At 42.9% G+C, this 18,729-nt stretch overlaps 1 protein-coding gene across 7 annotated transcripts in view; it reads left to right on the top strand.

The window, feature by feature from the left end:
- LOC118363647 (protein diaphanous homolog 2-like) overlaps nt 1-18,729 on the top strand; it is a 605,757-nt gene that overhangs the window by 185,569 nt on the left and 401,459 nt on the right. For all 7 annotated transcript variants that reach the window (XM_035744726.2, XM_035744729.2, XM_035744723.2 and 4 more), the window contains 4 exons: nt 1,062-1,170; nt 4,187-4,297; nt 6,346-6,458; nt 10,007-10,123. In XM_035744726.2, the coding sequence (XP_035600619.2) occupies nt 1,062-1,170; nt 4,187-4,297; nt 6,346-6,458; nt 10,007-10,123 (450 nt within the window). The remainder of the gene's footprint in view (nt 1-1,061; nt 1,171-4,186; nt 4,298-6,345; nt 6,459-10,006; nt 10,124-18,729) is intronic.

Here is an 18,729-nt window from a genome sequence, read left to right as displayed (position 1 = left end):
TTCCCAGTGCAACGATTTGGATGGAGGCAAACTCACATAACACACATCAGTCTAATATATCCTATAAATGACTCGTTTTTGTCAACAGACCTCTATCCTCCTCCCATGCCATCACTGGGTTGGGAGGTACTCGGTGGGTAGACAGGGAGCACCCTGTGTAGGTTCTCCCCACATCTTCCCTCTCCTTGCTCCTTTGCAAGACTATTTTTGAGCAATGGGGAGGATTACAGGCATGGCTGGGTCATGAGACATCATTCCTCCCTGGGGACCCACGAACGCTTCAGCGCATCCTGGATGGCAAAGAGGCGAGAAACAGAAACAAAAAAAGAATGAGCTGAGAAAAAAAAAGCTTCCACGCAGCTCTCTCTCTCTCTTTCGCCTAGTCTTTGTTGTGCTTCTCCTGTGTATAGGAGATAAAGGCACGACAGCGAACCTAGCATTTACAACCCCGATGAGAGAGGCCCCCATGTCTGATCTGATGGTGTGATAAAGTGACGCCAGCTAAATAACTTTTGTTTGCCGTTTACTGAAGTGGCTATTTAAACTGACTTCACCTACTTGTGTTGCAGCCCCCATTTGTGTGCAGGCGCACAGCAACATATTTCTTTAGTGTGATGCCTTCGTCTGAAATGGGCCTAATCTTTATTCAGCAAAGGTGCCGTGAGCGCTTGTAAACAGTTTAATTTGCTTTAACAACAATATGTGTTTGTATACGTTGGATCTGTACTCTTTTCCCTGTAATAAATTGCTCCTGCTCTTGCATCATCAACTACATTTTATTATGAATAGATTTTTACTGTGGATGATATCAGCTACACAGGCTTTGTATGAGCATCACCAGAGCAATGAACTGTGGGGGCTAAATTGGTTACATACAATGCACAGTGTTGCCAAAAAATACAACAATTTGTCTTGGGTCTCCAAAGAATGCCCCTGACAATGACATGGGAAGAGACGAGATGATATATGGGGATGAGGTGAAAATGATCTTATCTTAAATGTCCTGTCGGTGGGGTGATAAAGGCGCTTGTTGACTTTTTTGTGTATTTGCTTTCTCTCAGCCTGGATAAGATTCTGGCTGCCATGACAATTGCAGCAGAGAGGAATAACAAGGAGAGATTTGCGCCGATAGTGGAGGGACTGGAGAATCACGAAGCCCAACAGCTCCAGGTCAGTATATATAAAGCCTGTTGGATACAGACACACTCATATAACATAAACACACACACACACACACACATGCACACATTGATTCATGCACCCCTTTCTCCACATCTTTCCCTTAGAACCCATCTCATAAATATCCGCTTCAATTCACAACACTCTTTCAACCTGCCACTTACAGAGTATCACATGTTGTAATGCCTGTATTCTTTTAATGCTCGTCTGCTTGGATTCGAGTCATACAACATTATTCTGCATTCAATTCACAAACTAGTTGAGCAACTCTTCCAAGTTTTATCTATGATCTTAACTTGTTGACCCTTGAGGCAAGTTGTGGAAAGAAACACCTTTTTTAAAACTAACATATATGCACATAATACAATAAATCACCTAAGTATGCCATGTCATGTGCAATGGACAGAACTCGGCTCCAGTCAGTGTCATTCACAAAAATGGCCTCTCGGCTTGGAGCCAGTGTTTGACACGGAGTCGACTGTGGGCTATTAAAATGCGTTGCAGGTTCTCTCTCCTGCCCTAATAATCATAATCTGCTTCACTAGAGAAGCCCTACTCTGAAAAAGGACTACAAATAACACGAGACCAGAAGAGAGATGTTGACTTTCTGAGATGTTTTTTTTTTTTTTCTTCTCATCCTCGTAATAAATATTTTTCAGCTTTTTCTCAGTGTTGTCGATGTGGGTCTCTGAGGACCCAGAGGAAAAGGGCTGCCATACAGTAATACGCCTGTCTTTTCTTCTGTATTTGACTTTTCTTTCTCTGGCACTTTGTTGCACTCCAAATATTTTGAGGAACAAATCACTGCAAACCGTGTATTTAATAATTAGTGAAATCATTTGTAATGTGTAGAGTGGTGGATCTATGGGAAGGAGGGAATGGGGGGGGAGTAGGGAGGGAGGTAGAATGATTGTTTTCCTCAATCCTAAAACTGTCGCGAATGAAAAGAGCCACCGCTAATTGTGAAGTCAATTAAACTACCTTGCAGATGCAGAAGGTTAAAAGAAATTAGAATACTTTTAAAAAACCTTCCGATGGTGCTGTGGATCCTGACTTTGTTAATGTGATTAAAATGGGTTTTGCCGATGGTTCGGGCTTTGCTCACTCCACTGTAGAGCGAAAGCCAGCCTGCATCCCAACTTTAAACCATCCCAGCAGTCCCACTTTTAATTACACTGACAGAAATCTCCTACTGTAAGCTCAGGTTCACATGATGCCTGAGCTCCCCCCTCGCGTTGTCACCAACCCCGGAAACAAGCACCACAATAACCCTCCCTGAACCAATTTCACACAACAAACATTGTCGGGGTTTGTCTGCTTCGTATGATAGGAGGACAAATCTACATGTAGAGGAAGAGAAGTATGGACCTAGCAACTCATCCAGACAAAATAACTCTTGAAATATCTCTCTTGCTTTTGAAAGGCTAAAGATGGACGTAAAGTGATGAGAGTGGAGATAGTTTCAGCAAGGCTTCTAGTCTAGCGTCCCTGGTGTGTACACTTCAGGCTTGGATGCCCAGTTCTTGGTCCAAGGCTCTGGAGACCCTATTGGATCATTTAGAGGTCTGCTATGCTGCTGCTTGGCTCCATTGGCATGCTCTCAAAGCCACTGTCACATCCCCTTCCACACCACCAGCAGCACAGAACAGCCTTGGAGTTCTCCTTAAAGGGATACTTTGGGGTTTTGGCAATGAGGCTCTTTATCTACTTCCCCGGAGTCAGATTAACTTGTGGATACGATATGTCTCTGTGTCCAGTATGAAGGAAGTTGTAGGTAGTTTTGTGAGCCACTGCTAAATATAGTATACCCATATCCAGTCAGTGCACTAATGCTAGTTAGCATTGACTCGCAAAATGACACAGAGACATAAAAATGGTATCTACGAGTTAGTCGGACTCTGGGGACTTTGGGGAAATAGGCAAAGAGCCTCATTGCCAGAATTAGTATCCCAAAGTATCCCTTTAAGCACACTGCTTTCCCGGGGCGCGGCAGGCCTGGCGCATATGTCTGTATAAAGAGTCTCCATTAGCACCGACACATTCCCATAAACCATAACACTGTGTGCCCTCACTCCACTGGATTAATACAAACCTGTTGGATCCCTCTGTCCCCCGGCTATAGAAGGGGGAAAAACACACCAAAAACAAACCAATGCTGTTCATTCCAGATGGCTCTTATTCCCCATCGCCAGCTGAATTCCCACTAGCCATGTTCTCCGAGGGCATTAATTGGGCTAGAGTATGTGGGTGTCTGTGTGTGTGTGTGTGCGTGTGCATGCGTGTGTGTACATGTGCGCATGTGTGTGTCTGTATGAGTCTCTCCAGGAAAACACTTACAGGAGGAATCGGTGTGAAAAACAGCCCAGGGACAGCATTCACAATGGACCGTTAATAAAAGAAAATGCGGGCCAACACAGACGTGCCGATAGAGGTTTTCTAAAGACTACTTTTCACATGTCGTTCACGGAGATCCTTCCTTCAGCTCCTGATAAATTCGCCTGTCGGACGAGCACTCTGTCTTCTCCCAGCGCTGCTCCCCAGAGCTGCCTTATAGTCCGTTAAGGCCCATCAGCGTTTTCCCTTTGCCCTCTTTCTCCCATCCCTCCATCCCTCGTCTCTTCCCTAATCCAATAAATCAATTACAAATGCATAACTGGTCAGCGGACTCCCCGGATTTCTTCTCTTTTGGACTTCCTCTTACCTTCTACTTCCTTTTTGCTCCCTCTACACCATACTCAGACGATGGCCTATCTCTCCTCTTTCCTCTCATCTCTTTGCTCTCCTCTTTCCTTTAATCTCTGGGAAAATGTGTAAACATATGTTTTTTTCACACATAGCTCTTGTTTACTCAACAGTGCCTGCTACATCATAACATAGATTGATACCGTACACAGAGGTCAAGCATGATAAATCACCATATCACCATATCATTTAACGTTCAGTAGAATGAATGCCTTAAATGTGTTCTCTCTAACGGTCTCTCCGGCATTTGTGTGCTGAACAACAGGTGGCCTGCATGCAGCTGATCAACGCCTTGGTCACCTCTCCGGACGATCTGGACTTCAGGATACATCTGCGCAATGAGTTCCTCCGCTGTGGCCTCAAAAAGATCCTACCGGTGAGCCACCCTGAAAGTTGGTTAGATTTCCTTGTCGTCACAATTTGCAAAAAATAGCGAGCTAGGCATAGTGAAGAAACTGTATGAATGTAGGTGCGTTATCATGTATACACTGTTTCGATTTGGTTTTAGTCATTTTAAAGTATATTGAATTTGTTCCCCCAAAAAAAAAAAAAATACATTTTTTACTCTAACCTCCTGTGGTCTGGATTGGACTCCATTGCATGTCTTGTGTTTGACACTCCTAATTTTTCTGGGCCATTACAGGAATTAGCAAATGCACATCCCTTTATGCATGTGTATACTGCATGGTATATTGCTCCCATTATTATATTGGAGCGTTCTAGCTCAGCTCACCGCGTGGTACCACCTCACTGATCACAGCTCGCTCTGGGCATCATCAATCAGCAGTCAGATCCTTGTACTCGGTTAAGACAAATAAGCATCCACTCATCACTCATGACCTAATTTGCAGAGGGGAATTTGCCACTTGTTAATAAGTCATCCTGACTGCTCCGCTTGATTATTGCTGTCATTAGTTCAATTATCTTCCTCTCTGCCCCCCGATATGATGGAGTTTCCTTTACAATAATTCATTAATGCCGCATTTGAAGCTTTAATGGAAGCATTTAAACTGACGCAGGGCCCACTAATTGTTGTGTTGTGGAGCCAATAAATAGTCAAGTGACCAAGAGGAAAATAAAAATGAACCAGACCCATGATGAAGTACTGGGGTATTGCTATTGGCCCACAGTCCTCGAGTCCCCTTATTTCTGTGGCATTGCGTGCTGCTTCCCTCTCTGAACTGTGGTTTCCGAAGACAGATGGCATGGCCGAAGAGCAGCGAGGTGATTGATAGATGCAGAAATTGGGTTACATTTGGCATGGTGTCATCGGTAAACTCCAACTCTGATGATTCATAGGAAAGTTGTAAAGTGCACCGTTATAAAGCCCCTTGTGGAATGAGCAGGTGTGGAGAGCTGGGTGATTCGGGGATACCAGGCCGGCAGGGAAGGGGGGTGATGAGTATTTTATTTTATACATTTTTATTTTGTTTAACCTTTATTTAACTAGACAAGTCAGTTAAAAACAAATTATTATTTACAATGACGGCCTACCCTGGCCAAACCCTGTCCCGGACGACGCTGTGCCAATTGTGCGCCACTCTATAGGACTCCCAATCACAGCCGGTTGTGATACAGCCTGTAATCGAACCAGTAGTGAGTGTAATCGAACCTGTAGTGAGTCTGTAGTGATGCCTCTAACACTGAGATGCAGTGCGTTAGACCGCTGCGCCACTCAGGAGCCTGAATCCTAGATCTTAGTTCCCATACAGCTGTGACATGGCAACCATCAACAATGGTCTCCGTTAATGGAACCAGTTAGGGATATGACAAATGTTTAAACTGCAATACTTCCGAAAACACTTGTATCTTTAATAGCAAACTAGTGAGGGACAGAGAGAGAAGTGAGGGGCGCAGTATAGGCAGAACCGTGCACTCGGCTGATCTATCGGGCAATCAAAAGCTGTATCTTGCAATGGCATGCTGTGACATATCCTCAACGATATGAATACGCTAGGATAATGAGATGAGCGAGATGCAACACTTCACTCTTACACAGCCACACACAGTTTCTGCGCATGTGCACGGGTTCTCTTCACGCTGTTCACAGCATGGTAGTAAGGGAACCAAAACAGAGGAGAAGTTGAGCTGTTGCGGAAATATACCCTCTATGCTGTTTACTTTCTGTTACGTAAAAAACGTTAAGGATCCCCATTTTGCTTAATAATTTGAATGTTTAAACGTTCAACACCCCTAGAACCATTATAGGGTTGTGTAGGTTTATGTTGTACTGACAACACTGTATATAAATGAATTAATTTGCACGGTACTGTATATGCGTCCAATGCGCTGTTGTCTATCTCATTAAATCACATTACAATACAACACAGGCCAATATTTTCCGTTCCGTTGGACCAATCGATAATGAGGTATCGAGTCCTTTTCTGTCTAATACCACAGTCTATTCATGTCTCTGAATTACAGGAGATGAAAGAGACAGAGGAGCTGGACATCCAACTGAAGGTGTTCAACGAGAACAAGGAGGAGGACTCCATTGAGCTCTCCCATCGCCTTGATGACATCCGTGCTGAGATGGAATATCCTTTTGTCCGCCTGTGCCACTGCACCGGCCATGGAAAAGGGCTGCTGGGAATGAGTGTATTGTGTCGGCCTTACCAGGCTTACAGGTCTAAAGCAGGCATGGTCGGATTCATTAGAGAAGAATTTGAGGATGTATAGTGCAATCTCCCTCACCTATCTCTTACCTGTTTAACCAGGTAAACAATCTCTTCTCACCCTTTCTTGCCTCGGTTCTTCTCCCCCTCTCATCGCCATTCCTCATCTCTCGGATGTCTAGATCTTACCTAGATGATGCAAGACACAGAAGTCAGCTGTCAATCACTACCAGTTGTTTTGTCTTCAGAACAAACTCTGTTTATTTAATGGATATCACTTACTTTTAAGTCTTGTTATGGTACAGTGGATAAATGTTTTAGTGCCGTTGCTTTGGCTGGTACACGAGGTCACTCTTCAGTCACCTCTTAGTTTTTTCTGGTTAATCACACCTGTGTCCATTTGAGCAATTACCTTACCTTTCTTCTTTTCCATTTAGTTAGATATGACAAGTTGGTTTCTCCAAGTCGTCCCGCTAGGTCCGCTCAACTGGAAACTTTATGAGTGGTTAAAAGTGAGCCCTAATTGGGTCCCGAGTTTGAGACTTGTTTTAAAGCATATTTGGCCAGGTGCCTAATAATTCAAGGAGCGTCTCTAAGGGCATTTGGATGTGTGAAACACTGACATGATAGGTAGACAGTGCAAGGCCAGATACTGTTATACAGATGTTCTCTCTGCCAACCTTTGTCTCCCCAAATCCCACAGTGCTCGAATATCCGCCACTGAGTGCTGTGCTGAGTGACAGTTACTGTTGACGCTCCGAGAGGGAGAGAAAGAGAGAGAGCGAGGGAAGGGGGAAAAAACGGACACTGCACCTGGATTAATGATGTGCTTGAGCAGGTTCACAAATTATCGGGCCCAATGTTTGTTTCCAAGGACAATGTGGTATTGATCTGTGAATAGTCTTCATGATGTGCATGCTAGCTCTACTCTCTGACACACACAAACATACACACACACAAACACACATTCCCGGCTGCCTCCTCTGTAGCTTGTTTCCCTGCCTGCCTCATGAATATTAACACAGAGAGACGCGTGTCCTCTGTGTCCGGCCCAGGTCCGGGTGCTGAGGGGGTGACTTGGGGCCACTAATGAATATTAATGATGCTGTGGAATAGTGATTGATTGACCCTACCACTGACTGGTCCACATCGCACCTCCACTGCTGCTCATTTTTATTCATGATCCCCAGCTCCACAACATGAGTAGAAGTCAAATGTAGCAAGAGAAAAAGAGAGCGAGGGAGAAAAAGAGAAGTGTGTGCTTTTGGATTTGCATTGTTCTGTAGGTAGAGCTTTGTTCATGTCTGCTGCTTACTGATAGATGTAGCTGCTTGGACACTTTCCAAGTCCGGGCTTCTTCCATACTTACAGTACCCCCCTCAAATACCAGTGTGGTGAGCCTATAATTGCATCTCACCGGCTTGGTAATTCTCATCGACTTCATCCAGGCTAATACAGGAGTGGGAAACGATACTTCAGAGAAGCCTGTATTCCCATCTCCTGCGCTCGCCGAATTTGATATGGGAGAACCGTTTTAATTACAATTGTGGCAGAAGTGAATAGGAAAATGTCAAACAGTGTTAAAAAGGATAGATTTGCAGTGATTGCGGTGGCCGGATCATGTGGTGTATGAAATAGTGAGTACAGTTGGAGAGAACGATGCGCTGTTCTGTCATTTTGCATTTTGTCATGTCTTTGTACTGATTGTCAGGTGATGCTCATTCATGCTAAAGTTAACTTTTCGGAGGCGATCAACGCTCGATTATCATTTAAATATTTTGAGACAATGAGTTTAACAGTTTTTCCATTGGAATGATGTAATTTGCTTTACACAACTTTGACAGGGCCACCCAACTTTGACATGGCCTTTTCTAAAAAACCCGAAACGAAGCTAGTCCAACCATGTCCTCTCTCCCCTCCCATAATCTGAGGAAGGCAAGCCCTTGGTCCCTCCTTTTAAGCCCTCTGGGCAAAAAAATGACACAAATCAGATAGGTTTGTTTACTGCTTGCTGACCACAGACACATGTGAATGAACGCAGAGCCACTGACTGTGAAAGTGTTTCAAACCATACAGTGTATCACACCACAGTCAGCACGCAAATATTTCAGCAGACATTGTTAAAACGCACGTTACATATTATGATGGCTATCGATTTTTCATCCTTTTCAGTTTAACAAATGCACTTTCCAACCTTACTCTATTTCCTTGTTTTCTGCATGTGTGCACATATTTCAAATCGGGCTATTTGTTTAGTTTTTTTTTTTTTTACATGCTTTTCAAATGATGAATATCCACGGGAGGATCCTTTCTCAACCAAACAGTTATGCATTAACCCCCTCAGGCTATTTATTTCTCACTTTTTCTTTACAGTTTTGGGACTGTTTTGTTGTTGTTGTAGTTCAAACAAGATCAAATGAAATCTGGCTATAGATTAAAATCTCTTTGTAAATATTCCTCATAAACACAGATATACAATAGATGGTAATTTGATCATGATATTATTCTGAAATCCCACTTGGATATTATTTGTAAAGTCACTTTTGCCTTGATTGGAACGTTGCTTCCTATGGTTTCAATTCCATACAAATCAACTGTGAGATGTGCCAAGTGCTCGATTTCGCAGCCTCTGACAGTTCGTGTTCTTTTTGGAAAACAAATAGCCAGCAATTCAACTCAGAGAAACGGACATCATATTATTATTATTATTATTTTTTAAGACACCACTTTTCTGACGAAAAAAAAACCCAACAGACAATGATTTCTTATCTGATTCAACAACTATTTTAGACATCAAAAGCCATCGCTCACGCTCCTTGGGGAGCCGAGTTGTCCGACACATAATCAATACCTTTTGCAAGTTTAAGAACACATCTTTTCTCTTCGACGGACATGACAAGGCACAATCGTGAAGACTTGAATTTCAGCAATATTTTCCACAGTGACTGATCCCCTTTTCATGATTGTCCCTTAAAATATTCAAACCCAATGGAGTTTTCATGTGATTAATTTCCTCCTCCTTGAAAGGTGTCAAGTGACAGGTAGACCACAGGGACCATTCTTTATTGCCAATTCCCCTCCTCATGTTAGCTGTTTACTCTTCTGCAGCTCCCCGATGGGAAAACGGATGTGAGGATTTGTCGCAGTGTTTGCTTGTACACAATGACGCCTGTCTGAGTACTTGATTGAGGGGAGAAATTGTAAAGCAAACAAAACACAGTGAATCGAGGATCTATCGAAATGATTCTGATGTATTTTAGAATGCACTGTCACTATATTATTAGATTGCTATGAGGAGAGGTAGTGAAAGCTAATAATGGAATTGGTTAGAAAGGGCACATAGATTGTACTGCTGTATATTTTTCCTTTATTAAATCTCTAGTTTTTTTCTGCATTATGCCTAGTACATTTTCACTCATACTGTACAAGCAAAAAGGCCATGCTGTTATATACCTTAATCCCCTTCTCACTGATATGGGTGAGGTGTACCATCTCCTGTCCAACATGGTGAAAGACACTGGATCGGAGACCTACTTCCTGTCCATCCTACAGCACCTCCTTCTCATCAGGAATGACTACTACATCAGGTGACTTCTGACCCCAAACACCCACGTCTCTTTTCACTGTTTTCACAGGAAGACTGCATTTCCACAAGGCTGGTCTTGAGAAAGGCATGAGGCAAACATTTTGACATTATCAAATCAAATCAAATCAAATGTATTTGTATAGCCCTTCGTACATCAGCTGATATCTCAAAGTGCTGTACAGAAACCCAGCCTAAAACCCCAAACAGCAAACAATGCAGGTGTAAAAGCACGGTGGCTAGGAAAAACTCCCTAGAAAGGCCAAAACCTAGGAAGAAACCTAGAGAGGAACCGGGCTATGTGGGGTGGCCAGTCCTCTTCTGGCTGTGCCGGGTGGAGATTATAACAGAACGTGGCCAAGATGTTCAAATGTTCATAAATGACCAGCATGGTTGAATAATAGTAAGGCAGAACAGTTGAAACTGGAGCAGCAGCATGGCCAGGTGGACTGGGGACAGCAAGGAGTCCTCATGTCAGGTAGTCCTGGGACATGGTCCTAGGGCCCAGGCCAGTTGAAACTGGAGCAGCAGCATGGCCAGGTGGACTGGGGACAGCAAGGAGTCATCATGTCAGGTAGTCCTGGGGCATGGTCCTAGGGCTCAGGTCCTCCGAGAGAGAGAAAGAAAGAGAGAAGGAGAGAATTAGAGAACGCACACTTAGATTCACACAGGACACCGAATAGGACAGGAGAAGTACTCCAGATATAACAAACTGACCCTAGCCCCCCGACACATAAACTACTGCAGCATAAATACTGGAGGCTGAGACAGGAGGGGTCAGGAGACACTGTGGCCCCATCCGAGGACACCCCCGGACAGGGCCAAACAGGAAGGATATAACCCCACCCACTTTGCCAAAGCACAGCCCCCACACCACATTAAACAGTTTCTACTCTATACTGTATGTGGCTCTATAGGGGATATACTTTACTCTGTAGAGCTGATGAGCTAATTCTGCATTATCAACACAGAAACCTCAGATGTCCTCTCCTTGACACCATAGTCGAGTTGGGCCAGATAACAAAACACGTCACTGACTCCTGTAGTTTACAGTGTGCTACGGGCCTTTCAGATGTAAAGCTACTTCCTGCAATCTACCATCTACCAATCTATCATACATGCTTTTATATCCTTAGCACTTTATTAATATACCTTTATTTCAACAAGGAACACAGACTGAGACCAAGGTCTCTTTTACAGCTGGGCCCTTGGTATACATGTTTACACATACAGTTTAGGTACAATGATTAAGAAACTACACAAGACTAACAAAACGATCACAGCTAACACAAAAAATTTCACCAACATATTACATTTACACACAGGTTATTCCCCTAACAAGTTATTCCCCTAACAGGTTATTCCCCTAACAGGTTATTCCCCTAACAGGTTATTCCCCTAACAGCACAACAACTTGCATTTCCTGAAACAGTAACAAGCAATACAAAAATAAAAATGCGCCAATGAATATTTAAAATGGGCGACAGGGGGACAAGAGTCTCAAGTTTAAGTTTAGTCTGCAGGCTATTCCACAGGCAAGGAGCGTAACAGGAAAAGGCAGCCATTCCCAACTCTGGAAATCGCATGGGCCTCAAGTGTAATCCATGCTTGAGACCTGGTTTTAGGAATTCTAATTCTAATATTGATGTGATGATGATAAATAAGAAGGTAGCTTATTCAGAAGTGCTTAGTGGTGAAAGTGTAGCACTGAGAGGTCAGAAGGCATGTAAGCATTAAACATTACCTTGGCAGATGACCTAGCGGTTAGAACGTTAGGCCAGTAACCGAAAGGTTGCCAGTTCAAATCCCCCAAAATCTCTTGTTCCGCCCTTGAGCAAGGCAGTTATTAACCCCCCCACAACAACAGCTCCCCGGGCGCCCAAATTGGCAGCCCCCACACCTCTCCAATCCAGAGGGGTTGGGTTAAAAGCGGAAGTCAAGTTTCGATTGGACCTTATGTGCAATTGATGATAAAAAGAAATGTAATCCTTTAATTAAAGATTCACATGTCCTCTCAAGGCATCTCTGTCTCTGTGTCTTATCTGTCTCGCTCTGTTTCTCTCTCTTTCCTTCTGTCTCTCTCTGCCTCTGTCTGACTCTAACCACTGTGTGCAAAGTGCCAGGGTCATATCAGAACAGATCTAATATTCTGTAGTTTTGAACGATTAGGTAATTACTCAAATGGCAGCCTGCCTCGGCAGTGTAAATGTGTCAATCACAGGAAAAAGGATGGAGACTGCGGCGGCTCCTTTGATGGCAATGACAGTGATCAATTTGCTGCTGTGTCAGACTTTTCACAGAATGAACATATTTTACAGAAAAGAGAGAAGGAAAGAGGATAGACGAGAGAGAAGAAGAATTTACCATAGACAAGATGCTGCTCACTCGGCTGGTATGAATAATGCATTCCTCATCTTGTTGGAGAAGGTGAGAAATAGAAAACACATTAAGCAGCGAGTCCACCTCAGCATTCCTGTCTGCGTCTTCTCCCCACTACTGACGCCACAGCTCTCCAAAAGGATCACTACAAATGGTCATAAAAAATGAATGTGCTTATTAAAGATAAGCTTTTAAAAATACTTTCCCCTCTGCTCTCTCTCCTCCCCTACTTCATGAGGAAGACATATAATTCCACATACATCATCGGGCTTTGCGAGGTGCGGTCGGTCGGTCTAACTCAAGGTTCTATATCCAGCTTGGCCTCAATTCATCATCAATATATCCTTTTTCGGCTACTTTGAACCTGCATATCTTTTTATGTTCCAGATTAAATTGGCTGGTTGGGAAAGGGTATGTCTTTAATTTTAGATTAAAGGGATCCCGTAAAATCATTTCAGGTTTTGATGAGTTGGCCACCGTCGTCACTCGCACTCGCTGTCAGGCCAAGCCAGGTGATGGAGCGAAACTTGTCCATAGGTGTATAGGAGGGCTTCCTGATCAAAGGGCCATGCAACAGAGACATGCCTATGCCAATATTCCAGCAGAACGGAGGCTTTGATTTCAAAGGTGTTACAGTTCCTTCAGAACCCCCTTTTTGCTGTGTCATAGCCTGAATTTAAAATGTATTAAATTGAGATTTCTGTCACTGGCCTACTGTAACAAGTGCGATGAGAGTCAGGAAGCAAGTTCAGGGAGTGAGTGTTTTAATAAATAAACGTAACATAATACAAAACAAGAAAACACAAACAATGCACAGACATGAAACAGAAACAATAATGCCCGGGGAAGGAGCCAAATGGAGTGACAAACATAGGGAAGGTAATCAGGGAAGTGATGGAATCCAGGTGAGTCTGATGATGCGCAGGTGCGCGTAACAATGGTGACAGGTGTGCGCCATAACGAGCAGCCTGGTGACCTAGAGGCCGGAGAGGGAGCACACATGACACCTACACACAATACCCCATAATGTCAAAGTGGAATTATGCTTTTCAATCTTTTTTACAAATTAATTAAAAATGAAAGTTTAAATGTCTGTCAATAAGTATTCAACCCCTTTGTTATGGCAAGCCTAAATAAGTTCAGGAGGAAACATTTGCTAATAAACATGGACTCGCTCTGTGCTATAATATTGTTTAACATGAGTGGTTACCTCATCTCTTTACCCCACACATACAATTATCTATAAGATCCCTCAGTCAAGCAATGAATTACAAATTCAGATTCAACCACAAAGACCAGGGAGGATTTCCAATACCTCACAAAGAAGACAACTATTGGTAGATAGGTAAACATTTTAAATGCATACATTGAATATCTCTTTGAGCATGGTGAAGTTATTAATTACACTTTGGATGGTGTATCAATACACCCAGTCACTACAAAGATACAGTTGTCCTTCCTAATTCAGTTGCCAGAGAGGAGGGAAGCCGCTCAGGGATTTCACCAAGAGGCCAATGGTGACTCAAAGGTTTAAACCAGTTACTGAGTTTAGCTGGCTGTGATGGGAGAAAACTGAGGATGGGTCAACAACATTGTAGTTTCTCCACAATACTAACCTAAATAAAAACATTCCAAAACATGCATCCTGTTTGCAACAAGGCACTAAAGTTATACTGCAAAAAATGTGGCAAAGAAATTTGTATTCAGGACGAAAAGTTATGTTTGGAGCAAATCCAAAACAACACATTACTGAGTACCACTCTCCATATTTTCAAGCATAGTGGGGGCTGCATGTTGTTATGGGTATGCTTGTAATTGTTAAGGACTGGGGAATTTTTCAAGATTAAAAATGTACTAAATGGAGCTAAGCACTGGCAACATCCTAGAGGAAAACCTGGTTCAGTCTGCTTTCCACCAGAGACTGGGAGATGAATTCACCTTTCAGCAGGACAACAACCTAAAACACAAGGCCAAATCTACATGGGAGTTCCTTATCAAGAAGACAGTGAATGTTTCTGAGTGGCCTAGTTACAGTTTTGACTTAAATCTACTTGAAAATCTATGGCAAGACCTACAAATGGTTGTCTAGCAATGATCAAAAACCAATTTGACAGAGCATGAAGAATTTAGAAAATAATAATGGGCAACATTTGTGGCTTATTTTATTTTCAGTAATTAATCTGAGAGTGCCATGCTTAACAAATGGGAGCAATTCAAACCCCTGGTAAATATAGAGCAATCTCCTCCTTTGGAGAGGAGCGATATGGGGATTACACTGGTCTTGTGGAGCAGGGGGTTGGGAGGGGAGCTTGTGCTGGTGCTAGAAGCCAAATAGAGGGGGAAGGTGACAGAGTGAAAGATGGAAGGACTGGTGCTGGGGACGTACAGTGCTTTCATAAAGTATTTACACCCCTTGACTTTTTACATATGTTGTTTTTACGAAGTTGGATATAAAAAATGTTTTTGTCAACGATCTAAACAGAATACTGTGTCAAAGTGGAAGAAAGCCTTTATTTTGTATTTTTTTTAATGTAATTTATGGAAAGTAAAATACTAATGTATCTTGATTATATAAGAATTCAACCCCCCTTTAGGGCAGTGATTACAGCCCTAAACATAACGCTTTGTATTCAGGACCGTGCCTTATTGAAAACAGGATGCATGTTTTGGAATATTTTTTGGGGGGGGCTTCCTTCTTTTCACTCTGTAATTTATGTTAGTATTGTGGAGTAACTACAATGTTGTTGATCCATCCTCAGTCATCTCCTATCCAATGTTCCCTCTAAACTGCGCACGTGCACGGGCGCACAGTATCCCCGAGACGACTGCGCAGTTCCCCGGGACTGTCTTGTAGAATAAATATCAGCCCACAGAGAGAAGCATGAGATTGAACTTCACTCAACTTTCTAGAGTTTTTCCCTGTTAGTTAACAACACTATAAACTTTTCCCTTTCCTGTGGCAACTGTGATAGAATCAACGCAATATTAGCCACTTTCAATGCAACATACCGAAACAAAACGAAGTATACAAGACTTAGTATGAAAAACGAACTTTGCAAGATATTTTAGGCAGAACGCATCGGAATAGGATTCGATTGCATTGACATACATGACCCAGCCCGTACTCTACACAGACTGACCGGTGTGTCGTAAAAAATCTGAGCTGCAGTAGACCAATGCAATAGACCACATAGACCATTGCCCTATATGGATCTGTGCCATTTACTTTGAACTGGACTGTTTACAGCATGAGCGGTTTTGAGTAGATGCCCTTGTTTTGAGATCAAAGCGAGAGCTGTATGTAGGCACGTGTGCACATTTTGTTCACATCATTTTCTAGTTAGTAAGTTATTAGCCCAGTTAAAGATCATTTGTAGTCAGCAATAGGGGAGTGATTGCTTCCTACAAGAGCAGAAAACGTGTGCATTTGAAAAGCTAGTAAGGTAAAGTGCTTTTTTTGTATTTAAAGGGGAGTGTTGTATTTTAAGACAGGCTTGAATAAGCTAAGTAACCAACAGGCAGAGGGTAGCATAATTTGTCTGATTCTCTGTAATAATGGTATGGGAATAATAATGCATTTTATTCTGTAAAGTGGTTTCTTGCATCAAACAGCACAACAACATTTTCAGTCACCTTGTCTGAAGGACAAGTGGATAAACAGGCTCATTTCAAGCCCTGAACGTTTCCGCTCTGCAGGCCTGAAATTTGAGGGAACATTGCTCCTATCACAGCCATCGTTTAAAAACCATTGGCCTCATTGTGAAATGCCTGAAAGGTTTGCTTCCGACTTCCTTCCTCTCTGGCAACTGTATGCCATGTTGTCACTTGGCGCCGGCATCTTTGTAGTGATTGGGTGTATTGATACACCATCCAAAGTGTAATTAATAACTACACCATGCTTCATTGTGTTACCAATCGACCAATGGGTGTCCTTCTTTGCGAACCATTGTAAAACCTCCCTGGTCTTTGTGGTTGAATCTGTGCTTGAACTTCACTGCCAGACTGAGGGACCTTACTGATAATTGTATGTGTGGGGTACAGAGATGAAGTAGTCATTCAAAAATCATGTCAAACACTATTATTGCACACAGAGTCCATGCAACTTAGTATGTGACTTTTATTATGTGACATTTTTACTCCCAACTTATTTAGGCTTAGCATAACAAAAGGGTTGAATGCTTTTTGACTCAATACATTTCAGCTTTTCATTTTGTAAACATTTCTAAAACATAATTCTACTTTGACATTACGGGATGCTGTGTGTGGATCAGTGACACAAAATCTCAATTTAAACCATTTTAAAATCATGCCCATAACACAACAAAATGTGGGGTGTGAATACTTTTTGAAGGCACTGTACGTTGACTTCTGGTGCCCTGCCCTGTCCAGGCTCTGGTAGGGCTTGACAGTTCTGGGTCACTCGCTCGCTGCTTCCCTTCCCCAGTTATCTCAGTGGTGGTGGCAGGGAGGAGCGGGGGATGCCGGGAAAATAGGGCAGCTTATTGAGATAATAATGTGGTCTACATCGGTGACAGTCGTAAGCCGGGTTAGCGCTAAGCCACACAGGGGCGACGTGTGCTCGCTCGTTATCATCGCGAGTGGGCGAATCCAGTCGTTGGAACAAAACATTTGCCATTTCATGCTTACAAAAACGTTGTGCTTAATGGAAATCTGGTTTGACTCGTTTTGGTTCTTCTAATATCTGTTTGATATGATAAGGACTGCCCACATTTTAGAGGGAACCACCATTTGCTCCTTGTCATCACAAATAAAGCCCCACATATAATGCATATAGTATAAGCAGAAATTAGATCATGTAAATTGTTTGTCAATATGCACTCGCACGTGTTTCCCCATTCATATTCAGAGCTCTGCACTTTTGTTTTTTTTTGACGTGATCTCTCCGAAATGAAATGCATCCCGACAAATCCAGCCTATCTAGTTCATAAAGAGGCCTCCGCTCAGAGGAATTTGTCTATTTGAGCCACATCAATGCTCCAAAAGAAGTAGAAAAAGAGCAGGACTTTGAAACAAGCTTTGATTTTTCTTATCTGCATCATAGCCATGTTATGATATCAGCCTTCTGAGCCTCCCCACCACTCACCCTGAGTATCAGTGAGAAGCATTGCGTCCGACGACAGAAGCCAAGAGGAAATTAGAGCACAGCAAATCTGCCGTCCACAGATTGCTGGCACTCCTAATATCGGCGTCCCTCAGATCTTTCTGTGTGGGAGGAAAACATATTAGGGTACATGAGGACCGGCTGGCAGCTGTGCCTAACCTCCTTCACCCACAGTGTGATTATGAGGCTTCTCACATAGCCACAGTACAAAATGACTCTCTCTGTCTCTGCGTGTGCGTATATGAGCGGTTCCAGTTCTCCATTGACACTGCTTTTTAGTCCAGGACTAGGCTTAATTTATCTGAGAAACTGCCCCATATAGTTTATGCACATTCTTCTTAAACCGTGTACAGTAGTTCACCGGCTGTCACTCAAGTCAACATCACTTTAATTAAGCAAACTCCAGATAGTTGTCCAATGAAGTTACAACTATCTGGAGTGTAGGTTATACTTCTACATTCACATATTTTTTTGTTTCACACCGATCATTGCTTTCCATGCAGTTCCATACTGCCCTGAGGAAGTAATCCCAATCAAATAAGTTGGCAGAGGCATCATAAAGTAAGTGTGATATGACTGGCAACAACTTCTCGTAACCTGGAAAGATCCACATTCATTTTGTGAATCCCGGATTTAACTAGCATTGACCGGGAGCAAGTGATAAATTATCCATGTACCTCGAGTGTGGATTTTTGAGCCGGGCGATAGTTCCTCGGAAACGATCCCTAATCATTAAAATGCAGTCTCCGTGTGCTCGGGGGGAGAGGAGATGAGACATTTCTGGTGGGAAAATTGCATTTCTGCTGGCACCATTCAAGGTCATGCTTGGAACCTAATTATTTGCCACTACGGGGCTCAGCTTAAGTTGACATTGTATTTGCTAAATGTCACTCGCAATTAAAGTTGATAATATAACTGGGGAAAGGTCACACGCCAACCTGTGTGGTGTGAACATGAGCCCCGGCTGACGATACCCCCTCGCTATGTCACCCTCCCAAAACACGCAGACATGTTTTCCATGCCATTGTGCTTTTAATTAGACACATTACACTGATTAGATTAGCATTTTTGGTTTATGAGCGCCCTTAATTGGCAAAGATGATTGCAAA

Source organism: Oncorhynchus keta, chromosome 30 (genome assembly GCF_023373465.1).
Source record: "Oncorhynchus keta strain PuntledgeMale-10-30-2019 chromosome 30, Oket_V2, whole genome shotgun sequence".
Taxonomy (NCBI): Eukaryota; Metazoa; Chordata; class Actinopteri; order Salmoniformes; family Salmonidae; genus Oncorhynchus; species Oncorhynchus keta.
Note: the sequence above shows the minus strand (reverse complement) of the source record. Positions and strands in the feature narration are given on the sequence as shown.